The sequence below is a fragment of the Siniperca chuatsi genome, linkage group LG16, assembly GCF_020085105.1.
Source record: "Siniperca chuatsi isolate FFG_IHB_CAS linkage group LG16, ASM2008510v1, whole genome shotgun sequence".
Lineage (NCBI taxonomy): Eukaryota > Metazoa > Chordata > Actinopteri > Centrarchiformes > Sinipercidae > Siniperca > Siniperca chuatsi.
Window position 1 is genome coordinate 10,373,195 of NC_058057.1, and position 20,904 is coordinate 10,394,098.

A 20,904-nucleotide genomic window follows, 5' to 3' on the forward strand; every position below is an offset into this window, starting at 1 on the left:
CTGCTGTAATGGAGCAATCTTCAGCCACGCAACAACATTTAGGAACTTTACAATATTTGTTTTTAGAATTTTCTTGTGTTGAAACAATTTTTAGCATACTTGTCACAAAAAAAATCGACATTTCTCCATCCTTCAACAGATCATACAACAGAGTATTACTTTATTCTGCAGAAACCTTTCTCGTGAACTCTCTCTGTGCCTGTGTCTTTCTTTATTTACGTGACCTTGTTTAAATTCTCTCTGTGTTCGTCCTTTTCTTCACCCCGTCCAGCTGGAGTCTAGTGTGCCCCTACCCAGCCCGATGGAGCTGATGGGGAAGATCTTGGTGAAGAACAAGAAGAAACACCACAAGACAGACGGAAGCACCAAGAAGAAACTGTCGGAGCAGGTTTCCAACACCTACAGCGATTCTTCCAGTGTGTGTGAGCCCTCCTCCCCTAGCGCAGGTACAGCAACAACCTTTAACACACAAACACACACACTCACGTCCTACAAACAGAGCCATTAATTCACACTGGGACTGTTGAGTTATGATGTTTCAGATGTAAAATGTAGCCTAACCGTCTGGGTCCATCTGTAATATGGACCAACACCTCCATGCCGTCCAGAAACTGAATCAGTGGAGCGAAACAGTGCTATTGTTTATCATTCATCATTTTCATGGCCCTCTCCATCAGCTGAGGGTATTATTGGCTGTTGCATACCCTCCCTGTCTGGCATGTACACTGCTAGTCACTTGGGCGTCTTAAACACAGGCCAGTAGTGGCCTTCAGTGTGTCACTGTGTGTGCATGCGGCTGTGTGTACATTATACAATAACTGTCTGGTGAACTTTTATATATCTCAATTTATGGATTTTTATATTTCCACAGCTGCTCTCTGGTTTTAGTTTTCCCTAATCAGTCGTATCTGCAGTTGGCTACACTTCATGTGTTGTCTGTGTGTGTGTGTGTGTGTGTGTGTGTGTGTGTGTGTACATGCGTGCTTCAGTGTTTTCTTTTTTGTGCTTTATACTTCTCAGTATTTATTTATATTTGTACATACAGTATATCATTCAGCTGTAATTTATAATAGACCTTGCAATCAATCACCTCCAGTTTTCTTTAGTAGTTGAGCTGCAAGCTTCATTCTACACTAACACACACTGCCCCCTGGTGTTAGAAAATAAGCAGCACAAGTGTGTGACTATTTTATAATAGTAATATAATAGAATCCTTTTAAAAATGGTCCTCGTGCCACAAGAAATGCCTGAGAAGTTATTTATTTTTTTATAAATACATATTTTTAAATTAAGTCAGAAAAGTATCCTTTCCTGTCCTAGCTTTGACTGATGTTCAACTGTAGCATATTTTAATTAGAAATAATATATTACACCTTATCATTGTAAATCAAAATCAAAATTTTATATTTTTTACCAAAAAACATGCAGAGGAGGGTGAGTAGTTTTCGGAGTCCAGAGTCTGCAGAGCTGTTTCAGGCTGTGCACAAGCTCAACAAGCTGCACTAATCAGAAGTTTAGGGCATCCTCTATGTGCCCTGAAAGCCAAAACTCAGGGCTGCTACTCACTAAACTTCATATTGCTGTGAGCGCACAGTAACATTTGAAGGCAATCTAGATGAGATTTTAGTGTGTAAAAATACAGCATTTTGAAAAGTAAGGAGTAGTAGTTATACCCTTGGATCAGTGTGGCTGTTACTTCTTGTTCTTTGAAGCATCACAAAGCTTTTTACTGTCATTTATTGTCTTACCTGGTTATAAAGCACTTTCTATAATTAAAAAGTGCTATACAAGTAAAGTTATTCAAATTATTAATTATTATTAATTGCAGAATACAAGAGTTGAAATGCTGCTGTAGTTGTACTGTACAGATATGACATGAATCAAATGAAGGTTTATTGCAGTTATACAGTAGTTTGACCTTGTAATATTGTAGGATGCTGGTTTGTTGCTGATGAGTTTGTTTTTCCCACACAGGTTCAACCAAAGAGGAGATGGCAGATTCCTCGCAGCCTTCTGAGGGTGCCGAGCTCAGCCTGAGGCCGCAGGGCAGAAAATCTATTGGTGAGTTATACATAGTACATGACCTCAGATTCTGTGGGAAATCGTTAGTTGAGCTTTCATCAGGCTGGCTGCAGACGCTGTAGGTCAGTTTGACCATTACGCTGCTAAAATTAATTTCCTCAGGCGGTGTGACCTCAGATTCAGTGGGAAATCTTTAGTAGATCTCTCATTATGCGGGCGCAGAGGATGGGTCAGCTTGACCAAAACAATATTAAAATTTATTTCCTCAGTCCATGAGTTCTGTGGGTTGGGACCTGTCAGTGTAAGCCTTATTTGTGTCCCTGCTTTAGATATAATGGAGGCAACAGATCTTAGATAAAGACTTGTTTAAAGGCTATCAGCTTTCAAACCAATCCGTCTAACATTTTGCATTGAGCATGTTGAAATGTCAATTCAATTTACACACATTTAACTTTGGTTCATTCAGCTTTACTTATTGTAATTATCTGTGACCATATTTGTGACTCATGTTTCAGGTGAGGTGGAGGCAGAAAGTGAGGATGAAGATGATGATGATGACGACTGTAAAAAGGGCTCAATGGATGAGGTGTGTATCGCATAAGTGACACTCATCAATCAGTTCAAATACTAGTAATAATGGAGATTCACAGCTCAGTGTACTATTTGCATGTCATGTGCTGAGGCTGCCCTCTAGTGTACTATTGATAATGCATTTTATTTCTACTGATGTGTCTCCAAAGACCTGAATAATAGGGCTTTTGAGATTATTTTGGGTCTATGAAGCTCATTAAACATAATTTTTTACCAAAAATCATGCTGCATTACATTTAGATATTTGGTTGTGTGTGTGTGTGTGTGTGTGTGTGTGTGTGTGTGTGTGTGTGTGTGTGTTTTCATGTACAGGGTACAGCAGGCAGTGAGGCATTTGCTACAGAAGAAATGTCCAACCTGGTCACCTACATCCAGCCAGTCAAGTTTAACAGCTTCGAGGCTTCCAAAAGTAATGTATTAAGGGACAAAAGAGTTGTGTTTTGGAATAAAAACCTTTAAATATAAATAGCAACCCCATACATCAGCTCCATAGAAGAGCTATAAACATGTGTTTATATAGCAATGGGAAATGAGGTCTTCAATCTGTCCAGTGACCATTAGATCACTGTTATCAACATATCACCATATCTTCCCACAGAGATCAATCGCAGCTTCCAGATGTCATCCTTCGTAGAGACCAAAGCTTTGGAGCAACTCACCAAATCTCCTGTAGAGTTTGTGGAGTATCCTTCTCAGTTTTACTGAAGCATGTGGTTCATACTACTTAATATAACTCACAACGTTTAAATCTAATATGTCTGCACTGTGCATACTGTATTATGTGTCATTATATTCCTAATGGTAAATCTTGTTAAATAAAAGTAATAATAACATGATAATGATATACATAGAACTGTGTGATTTGAAGTCAATAATTCTGCTAAGTCATAGCAAGTAGCACTGAATAGTTGAAGAAGTAGTTAGTAGTAGTAGTAGTAGTAGTAGTAGTGCCAGTTATACTTTACTAATGCAGGTCATGCAGCTTTGTCCTTAACTAGCTCTGTTTAGATACAACAAACTGCAGCTGAGCAGGATCTACCCTAAAGGCACCCGAGTGGATTCATCCAACTACAACCCTCAGCTCTTCTGGAACGCCGGCTGTCAGCTGGTGGCTCTCAATTTCCAAACCATTGGTGAGGAAAGATAGTGAAAGACATTTATATTGCTTTTTTTTTAAAATGTGTAAATCCTTTATTCCATCACACTTTTGGAAAATGTATGAATGAGCCCTCTTACCCCTTTATTTTTTTAATGCCTGATAAATAAAAATTTAAACAAGTATTAAAACATTAAAGACTTTGTTTTGTCTGTTTTATTTCAGTGTTGTCACCCAAATAAACTTTTGTTATTCTGATCTCACTCCACAGATTTGTCCATGCAGTTGAACCTGGGCATGTATGAGTACAATGGGAAATGTGGCTACAGACTCAAACCAGAGTTTATGAGGCGGCCGGACAAACACTTTGACCCTTTCACTGAGAGCACAGTGGATGGGATAGTAGCCAACACACTGTCTGTAAAGGTGTGTGTATGTTTGTGTTGGTCTTTTTGTGTCTGTGAAGCTCTCTCTCTCTCTCTGCGTGTGTTTAATAATTTTTTCTCTCTCTTGCTTTCTTGCTCTCTTACTCCTTCCTTCCAGATCATCTCAGGCCAGTTCCTGTCAGATAAGAAAGTAGGCACATACGTGGAGATCGACATGTTTGGCTTACCAGTGGACACCAAGAGGAAAGCCTTCAAGACCAAGACATCTCAGGGCAACGCCATCAACCCTGTCTGGGAAGAGGAGGCCATTGTCTTCAAGAAGGTCAGACTACGGCTTTGTGAATTTTGGTTTAATCAACTTTACCTGGCCAAGTGGGTTGACACAATTTGGGAATTTGTCTCCAGCTCTCAGTAGCTTTCAGTATACCTTTATGCAGTGCAGAGAACAAATGTACAGTCAAATACAAAAACAGACATGCATTTGTAATGGATTTATGTCATTAAGCCTGAAATCAAAATTGAGACTGTTTTGATAAGGAATTGTATCTGTCTGTAATTGTATTTAATTTCATTTTGACCCAACTTACTATAAGCTAACTCAGGGCACTAATACAAAAACAGTTTCTGAAAATGCACAGGCATATATATGGGCATAAGCATATACTGGTACAGGGTAATAGCTAAAAAGCTTGGGCAATACATGGAATATAAAATATTTCCTTAAGAAAATGTAGCAAAACTTTTGATGTAATAATGAGTGCATTTTATACATTTTCTCCTCAGGTTGTTCTGCCCACACTTGCTTCATTAAGGATAGCTGTGTTTGAAGAAGGAGGGAAGTTCATCGGCCACCGTATCATTCCTGTGTCAGCCATCCGTCCAGGTGACAAAGTTTAGTTTCACACTTATCATCCACCATTATTTCAAACATCAGTTCAATTTGATGATTAATTCCACTTTTCCTAGACAGATTGAGAATAGAGGCAATATGAAAAAGCAATGTAGATAAGCATTTAAATCTTTAAAATACACCTTCAAAAACAATGAAAACATTAGATAATAGAACAGAGGGCAGAGACAGGACCAAAACAATCACATGTAAGATTTGTGTAAATGTTTGCGTTAGCTGTGGTTGTTCCCTGAGGTGTGTTCGATTATGTGGATGCTTTGCTACACTTTTCCTGACGTAGGTTGAGCTCTGAATTGATATTTCTGAACTGATAGACCCTCGTTCTGACTCAAACCCTGCAGGCTATCACTACATCAGTCTAAGGAACGAGAAGAACCAGTCCCTGACTTTGCCTGCTCTGTTCGTGTATGTAGAAGTAAAGGACTATGTCCCAGACACATTTGCAGGTAAGTCAGGTGAACATATTCACACCAAAAGTAAAATGTTTTGGCCAGAAAACACTGCAGGTTCAGAGTCGTGTTCAGTTTTACAAAAAGGCTGCTCTGTTTTCTTCCTGTTCTTCAGATGTAATTGAAGCCTTGTCCAATCCCATCCGCTATGTCAACCTGATGGAGCAGAGAGCCAATCAGCTGGCTGCTCTCACTTTGGAGGAGGGAGGAGAGGAAGAGGGTGACAAAGAGGTGTGTGTGTGTGTGTGTTAATGCTTTTTTTTCCATCACACATGCACAACATCCCGTGTGTTTGCGCTTATTATTGTTTGTGTTTATATGTGGAAAGCTTTGTGCCACTGATCACTTGCTGATTGAGATGAGCGGTCCCTCAGCCAGCTGGCCACTCTCCTTATTTCCAGGAACTAACTGGTTTAGAAATTCAAAACATGTGGTAAGGAGAACAAGAAGATGCAGAGAGACTTGAGTCCCCTTTCCTCAGTAAAACCCTATTAAGATGCAATTTAGAAAGAAGCAGCATGGGGAGGTTTTTTAATATCACCACAAAGTACTTTAGAACCCACAGCCATCTACCTGCACCACTGTAGTGAAAGGATGGATTATGAACCACAGCTTGTGTCCAGCACAGATCCCCACAGATATTATCAACAGACTTTGTTTGGGCCATTTTTCATTCCCAGTCGCTTCATGATAAACTGTACAGCAAGCACAGCTGTAGCAGTATTGTTGTTGCATTTCATCAAGCCTCTTCCAGCATCTACCTGCAGGCTCTGCTCTATAGGTTTCCTCTGGAGGGAGGATTGTTACTCTGTGTACTTTCATTGTGCTATGCTTTAAGGTGTATGCTTGTTGGGAGTGACAAGTTTAGATGCTAGATGTCAAAGGTCAACACTGCACATACCATTCATTTTCTACAAATTTGTTTACTTAAGTTGTCTGGCTTAAATGATACAATGGCTGATAAGACTTACGTGGTTACTTCAGTCTCTGCAATACAGCACAACACAAATGAATACCTATGACAATTCCCTAGACCTCATATTGATCCTCTTGAGGTCTAAAATTATAAGTCTATGTTGTAGGTCCCTGACTTTAGCTAACATCAATTTTAAAGGAATCCAATGGAGATTTTGATCACTAAAACATTGCTATGTAGCTCGCACACAAGCACATACAAGCGTGTATGCTTGCAGGTGAAGTGACACACAGTCCTGACGATGGTGAATTTAAACTAGAGTTGGCAGTGACCTTTAACTTTAGTACAGGCTTCAGTTTGAAGATAACCTAAAGGCCAAGCAGCTCAGAGCCTTGACTTTAACAAGTCAAGGCTGCTTTCTGCTTTCCTCCAAGTGACATATCAAAAGAAAGATTGCACTGAAAACATCTCACACTAATGGGCCTTCAACATTACAACAATAGCAATGGTAACTTTGCAAGTCTTGCTTTGAGGGTAAAGTAGCAGCAATCTTTGTTAATACTGATAGTCTTTTTAAATGTACTTGACTGAGAGTACAGGTAGCTAAGGATTAATGCAGGCACAATGCAACAGGGAACAGACAAAGGGATGATATCTGAGGAGAGATATGAACAACAATTTCTAAGATTGAAGTTAGGATAAATTTAAGGTGAGAGGCAAGGCAGCACACAGGGTTATCTAGGGTTATAAGAAGAGGGAACGGGAAAGAAGGGTTGTTCCTGAGGGGTGTCTTTTATCTGATTTGCCAGCTGATACAATTACCCACGAGGATAGCCGACGGAGAGCTGTTTCATGCTGTGACCATGGCAACAGTCACCAAAAGTGGTAGAGCATGGAAAGGCAGAACACAGTGTAGGAGATGAATGTAGAGAGAGTGGGGAAAGAAAGGAGAAGATCTGACTAGTGTGACAAGAACAGAGATTATTTAAAATTGCATTTCAGTGATAAAGACGTATAGTCCAAGATTCAGCGGAGCCTTGGGGAAATTAAGAGCTGCTGAGCCTCGGCACAAGGAACAATGTTGAGAGTGGGTTACCAAAGCTATGTCTACAAACTATCCTGCAGGACACAGGTACAACAAGAGACTTCTGAAAACAGATACCAACACTCAAGGAGGTTTTTGTTCCTCAAAAAATCTTTTGTGAATGTATTTTAAACATTATAATAGGTTTTGGAGGCTCTGTGACAGTGAAGGAGATATTTAGTGAACTTTGTATTCACGTTTAAACAAAGAAGAAGGAAGAACTATTGTACTGGCAACATTTTCACATGATAGCAGCAGAGAAATGTGTTGTGGGTATTTGTGACAAATTATGCAATGTTCGATTGTGTGTGTGTATTTGTGTACAACTCTGTATCACCACTGGCAAACACTGACGAGGTATATGCGTGCAGTCCATTTAACTGTGCTATTACATTTTAGAAGCTCAAATGTATGCTAACAATTTAAAATGCTCTGCACAAAAGTCCTCTGCAGAAAAGTCAGTGGTTAGTGCTGTATTTACAGACAACAGTGTTGACTGGATTGATCTGAATGTTGACTCTTTTTTGTGATGGACAGGTGGAGGCAGGAAGTGATGCCCCCTCAGAATCTAAGGTGGACCAGAGGGTAACATTGCCCGCAGAGAACGGACTGAGCCACACACCCATTATCGCCCCGAAACCCCCTTCGCTGGCCGGCCACCAGCCCCAGTCTGCAGGTGCCGTATAAATAACCATCATCACATTTTCAATAACTAAAATGTCACCTGAAGTGCATTGTAAATGCACTGAAAGTTGGATGTGCATTGTTCTTACATTACATTGAAACATCATATTCACGTCAGGTGACACTTTGCTTCAAATATATTGTTAAACATCAGAATTGCATTATAATTGTTCTTTAAGAAAATATGCCTTTATTCTTAGATGAGAAAATACACTATATAGTTTGCTTAAGTGAATATTCAAACACTTAAATTTTGCACTTTTTTATGAAATGTTGCAATTAATCCTCTGTTGTTAATCATGATAATACACCCATAATATATCTGCCAGTGTCTTTGGGACAACAGTTTGAGTATTACAGTTTACGGATGAAAAACATGTCTGAAAATATTTAAATATGGCTTTAAGATTATATTGATAATAACAGAAAACATGTGCTTCCCTGTATCTTATGTTGATTAGCTCTGATTTGGATTTTTGGGGGGGATAAAGAAGGTTCTACTGTTCATATACGGTAAATGTTACTTGGCCCCCAGACCGTATTATTTAAATGTATCAAAACAACATGTGAAAATACTTTCTGTGATATAAAATCAGAACCATTTCAGAAAGGTTACGAGATATTTTGTCACTTAACTGTACAACTACTCAACATGTGAACTTGTTTTTGGTAACCAGGCTCATTGAAACCATCAGTGAAGACTGAAGACATCATTCACAGTGTCCTCACTGGTAAGGTTATGTTTTCAAACTTCATCCTTGAGCACTTACTCTTGTATCTGTGGTTATTATTCTGACACCCAGACTGACTGATATTGGTGGTCGTGTACATGATACTCATTAAAAAGAGTTTAAGGGTCAAGAATATCGAATAAATTGATTTTTGATTGATTTATGACAATATTTTATTGCTGTTAAGTTTGCAAAATAAAAGTACTTTTAGACTTAAAAATTAATAGCTATAATAACCCTAGAAATCATTTGAATAACTTAATAAGTTGGTGTTGTGCAAATGAATTGTAATTTTATTTATTTATTTTTTTTAATGTTTTTAAACCAGAATTGTACAGTGTGTTTTCACACAAACATCGTTTAGGTTTGGGAAATTCACAATTAACAATATACTGTCATATAACGAATGAGTCATGGGTGCTACTGATAATCTCAGCAACCAAGCAGTTGCTACAACATCATAAGTGCTTACAGTATGTACTGTATAACCAAAATGTTTGAATACAGAATAGAAACTGCACTGACAGTTAAACTAGGTTTTAGAACATGTCCAGTCTGTCACCCTTTCTCTTGCTCACTTTTATCATCCTTTTCTGTTGGTCCTCCATCCCCTGTGTTTAGAATTAGAAGCTCAGACAGTGGAGGAGTTGAAGCAACAGAAGGGCTTTGTTCGAGAGCAGAGGAAGCAGTACAAGGAGATGAAAGAGCTGGTTCGGAAACACCATCGCAAGACCAGTGAGCTGATCAAGGAGCACACCGCTCGTGTGTCCGAGCTACAGAGCCAGCATCAGCGCCGGCGCTCTGCCCTGCAGAAAAGCCACAAACGAGACGGTAAGAAAAGGTAGGTAGCCCACCTCTTCTCCGCTTCAAACTGCCCTACTGTTGGTTTACTTCTTAACCTCTTTTCTGTGAAGTCTTTCCCTTCTGCTCTATCTATCTTCAAAGGGAATCCACCAAAAACACATCAACACAACTAAGAAAAAAGAGGATATTGGCTGTTGTTTTTTCTACGACTAACTGGCCAAATATAGACACAGTGTCACGTTGAGATATTTCCAGCAAAGCCACAGTTGGCAGTAAACATTTTCACTACATAATATAAGAAAAGAGAAGGTTTTGGCATCAGTCACTTAAAATCAAAGAGAAAGAGCTTTTTTACAAGCCTTTACAACAGTAAGACATAGCATTTTGTCCATAGACAATAATTAAATGCGACCACAAGACATGTTACAGTTTGAGTAAGCGCATGGCTCTCGCTTTTTCTGAAGCGCACAGGAAACATTGTTCTCTCTCTGTTGTCGCTCTGTTCATCGGCATACACTTTACAGTATTGGTGTGTATGTGTAGCTTACAATTTATCAAGCTATTGTACTTATCTTTAGATAACTGAAGGTCATTCAGGGAAATTAAGTAAACACTATATCACAAAAGAACTTGTAGTTCTTCTTGACAACACATAATATATGTATAATGGTGTATGATTTTTCCTTCCCTCCTTTCCTTCTTTATTCCTTTCTTTCTGAAACTGCAGAAATACACAATACATCATGTTGCATATTGTATTGCTCCAAAACAAACACTACAGGGCAGACATCGCCCCCTTCGCAAAGAAAGGAAGGCTGAGCTATGTGTAGAATAACAATGAGTGGATAAGCTTCCTCCAAGCCTCAGGGACTCGTTCAGGGCCCTCAGGAGTCTGTCACACACTGAAGAATCAGTACTAGCAAAGATTACAGTCACGTCAGCCAATGTCAGCCACAGAAGGGCACTGCATAAGACAGATAACACATTTCAACCAATTTACTTCAAGGTACAAGATAATTGCTCTTCCTAATGTTTGAAATAACTTACAACAATAAGATCAATGTTCATAGCACCATTCCCTGAAAAAGTTTTAGTTAATGACCAGTAGACATGCTGTCATGAAGGCATCCATGTGAATATCTATGTTGCTAATGCTCTGATTATAGAAGTTTTATTTTAAATAAAGATGCATATCATATACATTCATTCACTATGTCCAGTTACAGAATGAGTTAGGACCACCGTACTGAAAAAGAAAGAGGTATCTTAATTTGCGGATGTTCTGCTTGTGTGTGTGGCTGTGTGTTTGTGTGTATGTCTCCAGTCGGTCCGACCACTCTCTGTCGACCCTGGACCAGGAGCTGTGTGAGCTGGATCAGGAGTGCAGCCAGAGGCTTGCAGAGCTGAAGGAGCAGCAGCAGCAACAGCTCCTCACACTTCGCCAGGAGCAGTACTACAGCGAAAAGTACCAGAAACGAGAACACATCAAGCAGGTGCTCACAAACACACACAACAATAATAATCTTTATTTATAGAGCGCTTATCAAAACAAAGTACAAAGTGCTTCACAGAGAGAGAAATAAAATACCACAGTGAATGATAAAATACATAGATATGTAGATGGAAGGGCAGCTGGGTTGGCTAGTGGTTAAGTAAATAAGACGTAACATGATTGCAACAAATCTGTCTTATACTGTCTGTTTTCACTTCACTTTCAAGAGTTACCATCTACACCTTTCTTGATTTCCAGTGTCCTCAATTACTGGCACTACTGACAAAATGGAGTATGGGAAAATGCCTTTGAAATGCCATTTGCATGCACTTGCAAGGCTCCAATTCACTTTAGAGTCTTAAAACATAAAAGCATTTTGTAGTGAAATGGCCTAATAATTGGAACAACTGTGAGAATAGACAATCTTAGAATTAAGATTCGTCTCATATGTGTTCCAGCCAAAACTATGCTTTTCCCCAAAGGTATTTTATAAAGACTTAAAGCCCTATTACACAATCAGAATTCCTGTCATCTCTGTTCATCTGTTAGCTGCCTGTTTATGGCAGCGAACGATATACTTATCTCTACTGAACTTGTGTGTGCCGTCCTTAAGCTCTTGTTGAGTGACAGATTGATTACGATATAGAAACATGTCTGTAAGCTATTTCCTTATATGTACTTTCCCAGAGTTACCAGTCAGGGTAGTCAGTGTTCCTACACAAACATACATAATATAAATAAGTACATACTGTATGTAGCAGGGGATAAACAGACACACATATGCCACACATATAGGAGCTTGCCCTGACTTGTGTTGGACTGGATAAAGCGCTGACTGTCTCCCGCTGTCCCAAAGCTCAAAAAGGATCAAAGAGACTAATCATATCAAACAAATTAATAAGTGAATGCTCTAAACTCCAGGTCACCCCCCTTTAGAATATTACAGCCATCATTCTGCAGCCTGTGCACATGTTCTGTTGTATAGTGTGGAAAAATAAATGACTTCTGCTTCAGTACACCTGCACATTGAGCACAGCTGAGGTGTCAGAAGGGTTTATTCAAGCAAAAGACAACAAGCACAGTGGAGATTGTGTTGTCTCCTGGATCTGAATGTTGTTTAATTTACGATCAAAATCTCAACAAATGTATCTGGAATTGAAGTGAAATATTACCTGAAATAATTAAGAATCAAAAGCAGATGTTTCCTGTCTCACTCACTTTATAATAGTTTTGTTCTTAGTGTCAAATTATGACTCTCTCTTTGTCTCTCTAGCTGGTTGAGAAGCTCACCACTATAACAGAGGAGTGCCAGAGTGCTCAGCTCAAAAAGATGAGAGATGTCTGTGAGAAGTAAGACTGTGTTCACAATATGCACACACATTCACACAAACACAAAGGGATCCTACTTTTCCATTCTCTCCATATCTTCCTCTTTCTCGATCACATCATCTATAGAGAAAAGAAGGATCTTAAGAAGAAAATGGACAAGAAAAGGCAAGAGAAGATCAATGAAGCCAAATCTAAAGACAAGAATGTGACGGAAGAGTAAGTATCTGTTTTTGAACATCCATAACTAACAGTAAACAGTCCTTGTAGGTTGTTATATTTGTTATATTTGTATGACCACTAGATGTCACTAAATACTAAAGATTTTGCTCTGTTGGGACTGGTTGCTTGGTTTGACTGTTGATAAAATTTTCTCCACAGAGAGAAGCTAGAGATCAATAGATCGTTTGTCAACGAGGTGGTGCAATATATCAAACGGGTAAGAGAGGATATGGCTATGGTCTGATGTATAGTCCCTAATGATAATCGCCATATAACATGCCAATGATGCCATACTACGTTTGAAGTCAGTTTCATTCAAAAATTAATTCAAGTTTGTGTTGACTATAATACACCACTACTTGCAGTACTAAACATGTGTGGGTACAGTAATATTAATGATGACATGCAAAGATCTTATAGTATCTGTGTGTGTGTGTGTGTGTGTGTGTGTGTGTGTAGTTGGAAGACGCACAGAGTAAAAGACAGGAGAGACTACTGGAGAAGCACAAGGATATCCGCCAGCAAATCCTGGATGAAAGGCCAAAGGTAAGACATTTATTAAGAAAATGTTAAATGAAACTCAAATGTGAATGATCACATTAATTAATTTTTCATTAATTCCATCACATGCTCACCATAGTGCTTTTTTTAAGTTGCTGGTCCGTTGCATGGCAGGATTCAGAGCATCCAGGATGATGCACAGCCTCGGGCCCAGCATGCCTTTGGGTCTTTGCACCTGCAAAAAAATTAAAATACATTTTCCCAGTAGTAACTGGTGTGGCTACAAATGACAATCCAGCAACAGACACTTTTTTCAAAAAATTCAAATAAATATGTTAAGACCTTTATTTGGTTTAGTGATCAATATGGGGCCATGAAGAGTAAATACATAGATTTTACACAGATCTTGAACCAAACTATATCTCTAACTGAACACTAGTTGTTAATTTATACCACTGGGGGGCGACCTGGCCCAGGTTTAGTGAGACATGGCTCCGGCACTTTTGTGCAAAATTGTAAGATGGCCTCCTAATACAAAAAATTGTTGAGCGTTTTTTCCCCTTAAATCTTTATGCTGATATCAGAATATGTCACCCGGGTTTAAATACCAATACCTGCTGTACTGTATGTAGTTGCATGCAGTATAAACAGTATCACTATGTTGTTTGGTTGTGTATTGAAAACTGGTTGATTGCCTTGTAACATAGCGCTCCCTTGCTGTGGCTGCATCCGCCCTTGGCTGTTGTTATTAAGGCGTTTCCTGGAGTAGAGTTCCTGGAGGACATAATACCACTGTGACACTCTACAGTATATGCTACAAATACATGGGTTTATTGTTAAGTGGATGCTTCAGTGTGCTTATGGGAGTTTTAGCATGACTGCTTTTTCTGTATGAGTTGCACATTTCCCAACCTTGTCATTGTGACTGTCATTGTAGGATGATTGTGCAGCTGAAGAGCATGGTAAGACCATCGTTGCATACCAGTGTTCAGTATTAATACAGCACCAGTGTGGCAGTATTAATATGCAAGCTTTTATACACCTGGGCCGCTGACTCGCAACAAGTGAATGCGCATTGTATCTCTGTAAGGGCTGAGACCTGCCAAGCATTACTACAATGCAGTATGAATTATTGCAAATATGTTATGTATTTTCCTGCAAGAATGGCAAATACAGTGTGGCTGTGTTACTGTATATTTAGGTGTAGTCTGCATAGCATGTCGGCATAACGTCATAACAGGGGCAGCAGATTGGCATGTGTTTAGTGAGATAACACACCAGTTGCTCAGATTTAATCCCACTTGACGACGTGTCCTTGAGCAAGATCCTACATACCAACCAGAGAGTAAAAGGGAAAGAACATCACCATTTGGGGGTTATCAATAAGGTATATCAAATCAATTTAACAGTATATTCTATTAAAAGCATAAATGTTTCAGGCACTACACTAACACACAGTTTTGCATAGTTGTCTCACTTGTAAGATATTTGTAATATGAAACCATTATACTAATTATGGACATGTAATTTGTCATGATCATAATGTAAATATAATATCATGTGGTGCTGGTACATCCACTGAACACAAAGGTAGTAACAGTTGTTTTCTCTTGTTGCAATTTTCTCTTCTCTTCTTGATCTCTCTCAAAGATTTTTAATCTAATGCAGTACAAACCATATTACAGCACACTGCCAGTATAATTAAGTTTTGCTCTGCTTGCCAAGAAGACACTGTGATGTGATCCTCCTATCATGTTTTTACTCTTGTTATCAAATGAAGAGCATATTGTAGATTTACCATATCTACTCTTTGTATTTATTTATTTTTTTTAAAGACAGGCATAAATCAGAAGTGTTCAGTTGGAGACAGCTCCATAACCACCCACTCTCAAAGTGACAGCTCCTTGTTCCTTTGAAACCACTTGAGTGTGGGAGGTGCAGTATAGACATCCAGCCCAACACCTCACATATAGTAGGTCGTCCACATATTTCCACGAAACTGCAGTATGGAGAAATGAAGTAGTGACACTAAAATGCTGGCCACAGAGTAGTGTGTTAAATACAGAATGGGATGGTAGAGTCAGAGATGATTGTATTTGCCTTGTTAGCCATCTTCTTGTTGTGTAAATCACTCAGATTATACTTTTAATGCAGTCCTGTGGTGACCCTCATCCTCCTTTAATAGTTGCTAGAGCATTCTTGTCAATAACACCAGAATAATAATGATTTCATAAGTACCGACTAAATATGAGCTGTATGAAACAGAATCATCAGGGTCTAATTAACATTGAATTAAGCAGGTTTCCTCAGATGAGGGAAAGAGATGCTTCTGGTTTCTTTTGCTGACTACTTCAGTATTCCAATCAGATTTTATTCTGTTAGCAATCGTTGTTTCCCACAAAATTGTAACTGATTATCCATTACCTAACCCGCTGTCATAATCACTTCTCTAAATCGACATCCGGAAGAAGGCTATTACATAGTAATCAACCATCTCTGCAATATCTGTTCACATGCAACAGCAGCCATCTGTATGCAAAATATGCAAGAGATGTCAGAGGACACAACTCTGGAGACAGCTAACAGAGAGTGCCCAGGTTTATGATTCAGGATGCTACCCACAATGCTAGAATAGCAACCAACGTTAAGGATGCATTTCTGTTTGAGATTATGTGGTTACATGGTATTAATGGGAACTCCTGTGACAAAACAATGTAAAGCAACCTGGCTTTGTTCATACTGTCCTTCATGAAAGAAGGAAACCAGGCTGTAATCAGTGAGACGCTTCTGGGTGTCTGTTTTTGTCAGTAGTTTTCATACTGTAAAATACAGAGGCTATGAAAACAACCTACCATTCTCTGTCATAGTTTTTCATTGTGCCAGGTTTTGGCTGCTCTGATTTTACATTTCACTTATTTTGCACTCTATTTAACCGTGTCAGGTACTCTTCCCTGGATGCTGTTTTCTCTTTTAAAAAACGCCTGAAGAGACTTAGATAGCCAGGGCTTACTATTTGACTGAAAATTGACTGATTTACCTTAAAATATCTATTCACTTACAACAACTTAGCTGCTACTAACACTGCTAAGTTCATTAATATCGTAACCAATATTATTTGATCATCAAATACAATATGACTCTCGTAACATGTCCCAGTCAGTTCAGCCTTAGAGAGCTAACATGAGCCCAGTCCTTTACATGCATGCTTTGCACAGCACTCCAGCTCTGCCTAATAGCATGTGGAAATGTCCTTGAACAAAACACTGAACCCAGTGTGTGTGTGTGTGTGTGTGTGTGTGTGTGTGTGTGTGTGTGTGTGTGTGATGAATATGAACCATTGTGAAGCACTTTGGTAATTAATGCTCCTTGTGAATGCAGCCCATTCACCATGGTTAAAACTCCCCTAAACTATATTTGAGGCAAAGGGAGATATTGAGATATTGTGGACAACCTCTGTTGGTTGTTGAATTAGCTCACAGGAAAACCCTTTACTAGTCATTTAGCCCGTGGATGAATGTAAACAACAACAGACAGACACATAAACATAGAAAGCATAAGGACTGAAAAACGGGATGTATGGGGCTTCGATGGGGGCTGATGGATGAGGCCATAAATAACCAGGGCAGGGCTAATATAAAAATACTTTTGTTGTGTGTCTCTACATTTGGTGTGTGTGTGTTAGTCTTTATGAATCAGAGAGAGGAAGATACAACATACTTTTGTTCTCATACAGTTCTGACCCAGTTTCTCCTTTGGGCTCAGAGCAGCCACTAATGGGCATCTATAACTATCCGTGGTGGAGATCCTGAGAGCTGAGCAGCCCACTACAACACAGTTGTGTGTGTACGTGTGTGTACATGCATGTGATATACCAACCTAAAAACTAGCCACAGTATCTCTGCTATGCAAGTAGGATACTAAAAGCTGCTTAGACCCGCCAGCCTTAATAGGTATAATTTCCAAACAGTTTGAAGCTGAAGGGATGTAAAATGTCAGCTCTGTTACTCTAAGCTCTGACTTTAGCATTCTAACTTTTGTTAGTAGGACTCTGAAGTCCTAGCTTGTGATACTTTGGGGATCACATACTAAATTGATGTATTGGTGAGAGAAAAAGAGACATCGCAAGGTTTGTCGTCACTCCCAGCATGTGCACTCAGGTGTCACTGTCCTGTTAATGATCCAATCAAAACACCCCCCAGGAGTCAGCGGTGCCCAGCACGATGGCGAATGCTGTTTCGGCACACCTCAAGACCCTATATCCTGGCATGTTGCTTCTTTTCATCTGCCACCTGGTCATGTTCACATTGCCATATGTCCACCTTAAATTATTCACACCTCATGTTGATTGCGATTATCTTTTCATCAATTGTCAAACTAAGTTTAAGACCCACTTGTACTGCTCTTCTAAAATGTATATTTTGAGACTGAATCGTGCAGCAAGAACTAGCATTTGCTTTTTCACTTTACAGCTGTTCGAAGTTTAAGCTATTTGATTAAATATGTTAAATGTGACTTAACTAGCATGCCTTGACTACTAAGAGTGAGTGAGCTAAATGAGATTAGTGGAAAAATCTGCAATTGGTTGATTCTTTTCAGGATTTTTGTCTGATATAAGAGCTAGTATGATATGGCTTTAAGCTTTGTACATCTAACCTGTTATGGCTTTTTCCGTACACCATCTCAAATGTGGTCAGATGCCACTTTTTTTTAACCAAAAAGGACAGATAAGATGAACATGTAGTGAAAAGGACTGCATATCATCCTCTTTGAAGGTTTTATGACTGGACTAGACTAAAGGCTTACTAGGCCATGTTGTAATTCCTCTGCGTTAGTCATCCCCTCACACACACCTTTTTTGGCTGTGAAAGAGAGTATGAAATAGTGATTAGGCAATATGTTTCACAAATGTGTGTGTTGGTGTATGTGTGTTTGTGGTGTGGATGTATGTTAATGTTCGTAGAAGAGACATGCTCATTCTTCCTTACTCAAATGAAAAGGGAAAAACAAATCAGACGGTGTCTCCCCACTGTGCAAGCCTTGAACCAACACACAGGACCACACATGTATGCACACACACACACGCTCGTTCCTTTCGACAGGCAGGAGTCCTGTGCAGTCGTCATGGAAACTCGGGTCCCCCACTCTCCCCCTCCCCACCTCTCACATCCTCTTCTACCCTTCATGACTCTCTGCAATCTGTTAATTTGGAACTGAGTCCTCATGACGCAATCCCGGGGATGGTTACTGGAGGTGGAAGAAAGGAGCAGGAGGGAGGGATAATGAGAGGGGGAGCAAACAGGTTGGAGGAGACATGGAGGTCTGGAGTTGAAGAGGAAGAGGCCACCCTCTCTCTTCTTTCTATGTCTCTTTCTATGTCTCTCCCTCTCACTGGGTGATGTAGGGGTCGCCACCATGTTCCCTCATCACAGACTTTGATCTGCATCATCTCTGCCTGCCGGGTTTGCATCAATAATGCACTTGTGCCCATACACACACACACACACACACACACACACACACGATACCTACAGGGAACACTGAGTGCAAACCAGAGACAGTGAAGTAAAATCTATTGTGTATGTGTGAGTGCGCGTACATGTTGCACGCTTGGTTACTCTTCTGCTCTATTATGCTAGCTGCTATTTTAGATCAGTGCACGAGTGTTCATCATGTATGCCCACATGTGCTAATGAAGCTCTCCAGGGTTATGCTCTGGCTAAGGAACATTCTCTACTGAACTCCTGCTGGAGACTGTCCTCTCTACAGTGTGGTTTTGAGATTTCTGGCTTCAGCATGAGCATGAGCCACCTTTTATAAGAAGTGATAACAGCAAAAAGACTGGCATGTGATCATGTGACAGTAAATAAAGAGGGAGAGGATATATATAAAAGGAATATGAAAAGAAAAGAGTGTTACCTATGAAAGTGTTAAAGTGCAATATGGTTGCTAGTACATTTTGTGCTACACAAGTACAGTTTGGACTATATAGCAAAGTTTGTTGGAGGCATTTGAGTAGCAATGTAGCATTTTACAAAAAGCTAAATTATTATTGTATTATTTTTCAAAGATTAGTGTAATTGGCATAAATAAATAAGATTGCTGAAGTGGATTTTCAGCCTCTACTAGTCTTAACACTACATGTTAGATTTTGTGCCACCAAATCAGATTTTCCAAGAAATTTGCTGGACTACTTTACAACCGTAGGATGTTATTGTTTTTGGAACGCTTTGCAATAGCAGATACTGGAAAAAGAGAAAAGCCGGGATAAAATAATTTCCCATGTCTTTACCCTCTTTGCTGAAATAAAAGTTTTTTTAAAAGTAACATTCTCTTTGTGACAGCAAGCAGCAGGGTTTAAAGTTGCTCTAATCAATATTTATATATTAACAATGGATCAAATAACTATGAGTAGTGACAAACTCACAGAGAATTATCACCCAACTCCACAGTTCCCCTCAGCTCTATGGAGCATCCTTCAGTTCATTGTTTTGGTTTTGTGGCCAGCACCTTTACTGTTTTGTTTCACTCTCGCCACTCTCATGAGCCTCGTTTTCAGCAGCAGCCGGCAGCTGTATTCAGCAAAAAATGTTCTGATAAACCCACGTTTGGTGCTACATGCCCAGCGCCAAATGGCAGACACACAAAGTTAGCAACCAGCTGGTGAACATAGTGGAACATTCAGCAACTGCTTAAATTCTTAAAATTCATCAGGTTGCCAGTCACACGTCTCCAAATGAATGATAATGTTGCTTCTTGTCTGCTGCATGTGTAAATAGGCAGCCATATCAAATGTATAAGGTAATAATATGTCTGTGTTTTGTTTACAGCTTGTTGCGCTGCCCTGACTCTTGTTTGTCTACAGTAATTTTACAAAGTTATTACATTTCATTTCACAGTGATTTACAAGTGTTTAAAAATGCTACATTTAGCATCTTTTAGTTAGCATGCACATCTGAATTTAAATATCAAGATACCAAGCACATTTCACAGCTTCCCTTTTGAACCAGTCCTTTTAGGGGAAACGCTCATTACTGTACATGTATGGTGGAGGTATGCAGGAGTGCTTTTTTAAATTCCTGGACCTGAAGAGAGGAATCTAAGAAAAACTCCTGCAAAACAACAGATGAATTATTTGAGGGAAAGCACACTGACACACACACACACACACACACACACACACACACACACACACAGATAGTAGATGGAAAAGGAGCATGCAGCCTACTCTGAGTAGTGGCTGCTTCTGTCTTTCTCTTTCATTACCCGTGCTGTTCTTTGCATTGGGCTGCCTCAGTTCAATTTCATAGTTATGACCACTACAGTGGAAAGAATGTAAATGAAGGAATGGCGCTCTCTGTCCTTGCTGTTCTCTCTCTCTCACTCTGTCACAACACACACACACACACACACACACACACACACACACACACACACACACACACACACCTTCCATTCATTGCGCGGAAAAGCTCCTTTATTTTTCAAAAAGCCTGTAATGCTGACAGGGTGGTGACCCTGTCGCATCTCTTGGACATGGGATCTTGGGTTTAGCCTAATTGGGCTGTGCTTGGATATCCAGTATATCTCAAGGTCAGGACACACACACCTATACACCTAAGCTTTGGCTGTGCTTTGCTGGTTTTGAATCCATGTCACAGAAGATGTTCAGATTCACTGAAGTGGTTTGAAA

At 39.5% G+C, this 20,904-nt stretch overlaps 1 protein-coding gene across 3 annotated transcripts in view; it reads left to right on the plus strand.

The window, feature by feature from the left end:
• Positions 1-20,904, plus strand: part of LOC122863603 (1-phosphatidylinositol 4,5-bisphosphate phosphodiesterase beta-1) — a 107,582-nt gene that overhangs the window by 78,234 nt on the left and 8,444 nt on the right. The window contains exons 14-33 of one of the 3 annotated variants that reach the window (XM_044170223.1): positions 272-446; positions 1,975-2,061; positions 2,538-2,608; positions 2,926-3,022; positions 3,212-3,296; positions 3,622-3,746; positions 3,981-4,135; positions 4,253-4,417; positions 4,879-4,978; positions 5,347-5,451; positions 5,570-5,685; positions 7,992-8,130; positions 8,816-8,869; positions 9,491-9,710; positions 10,998-11,166; positions 12,439-12,515; positions 12,621-12,710; positions 12,873-12,930; positions 13,173-13,259; positions 14,152-14,176. In XM_044170223.1, the coding sequence (XP_044026158.1) occupies positions 272-446; positions 1,975-2,061; positions 2,538-2,608; positions 2,926-3,022; positions 3,212-3,296; positions 3,622-3,746; positions 3,981-4,135; positions 4,253-4,417; positions 4,879-4,978; positions 5,347-5,451; positions 5,570-5,685; positions 7,992-8,130; positions 8,816-8,869; positions 9,491-9,710; positions 10,998-11,166; positions 12,439-12,515; positions 12,621-12,710; positions 12,873-12,930; positions 13,173-13,259; positions 14,152-14,176 (2,200 nt within the window). Of the gene's footprint in view, positions 1-271; positions 447-1,974; positions 2,062-2,537; positions 2,609-2,925; positions 3,023-3,211; positions 3,297-3,621; positions 3,747-3,980; positions 4,136-4,252; positions 4,418-4,878; positions 4,979-5,346; positions 5,452-5,569; positions 5,686-7,991; positions 8,131-8,815; positions 8,870-9,490; positions 9,711-10,997; positions 11,167-12,438; positions 12,516-12,620; positions 12,711-12,872; positions 12,931-13,172; positions 13,260-14,151; positions 14,177-20,904 lie in introns of those variants that run through there. The other 2 variants (XM_044170222.1, XR_006375045.1) reach the window with 2 other exon arrangements.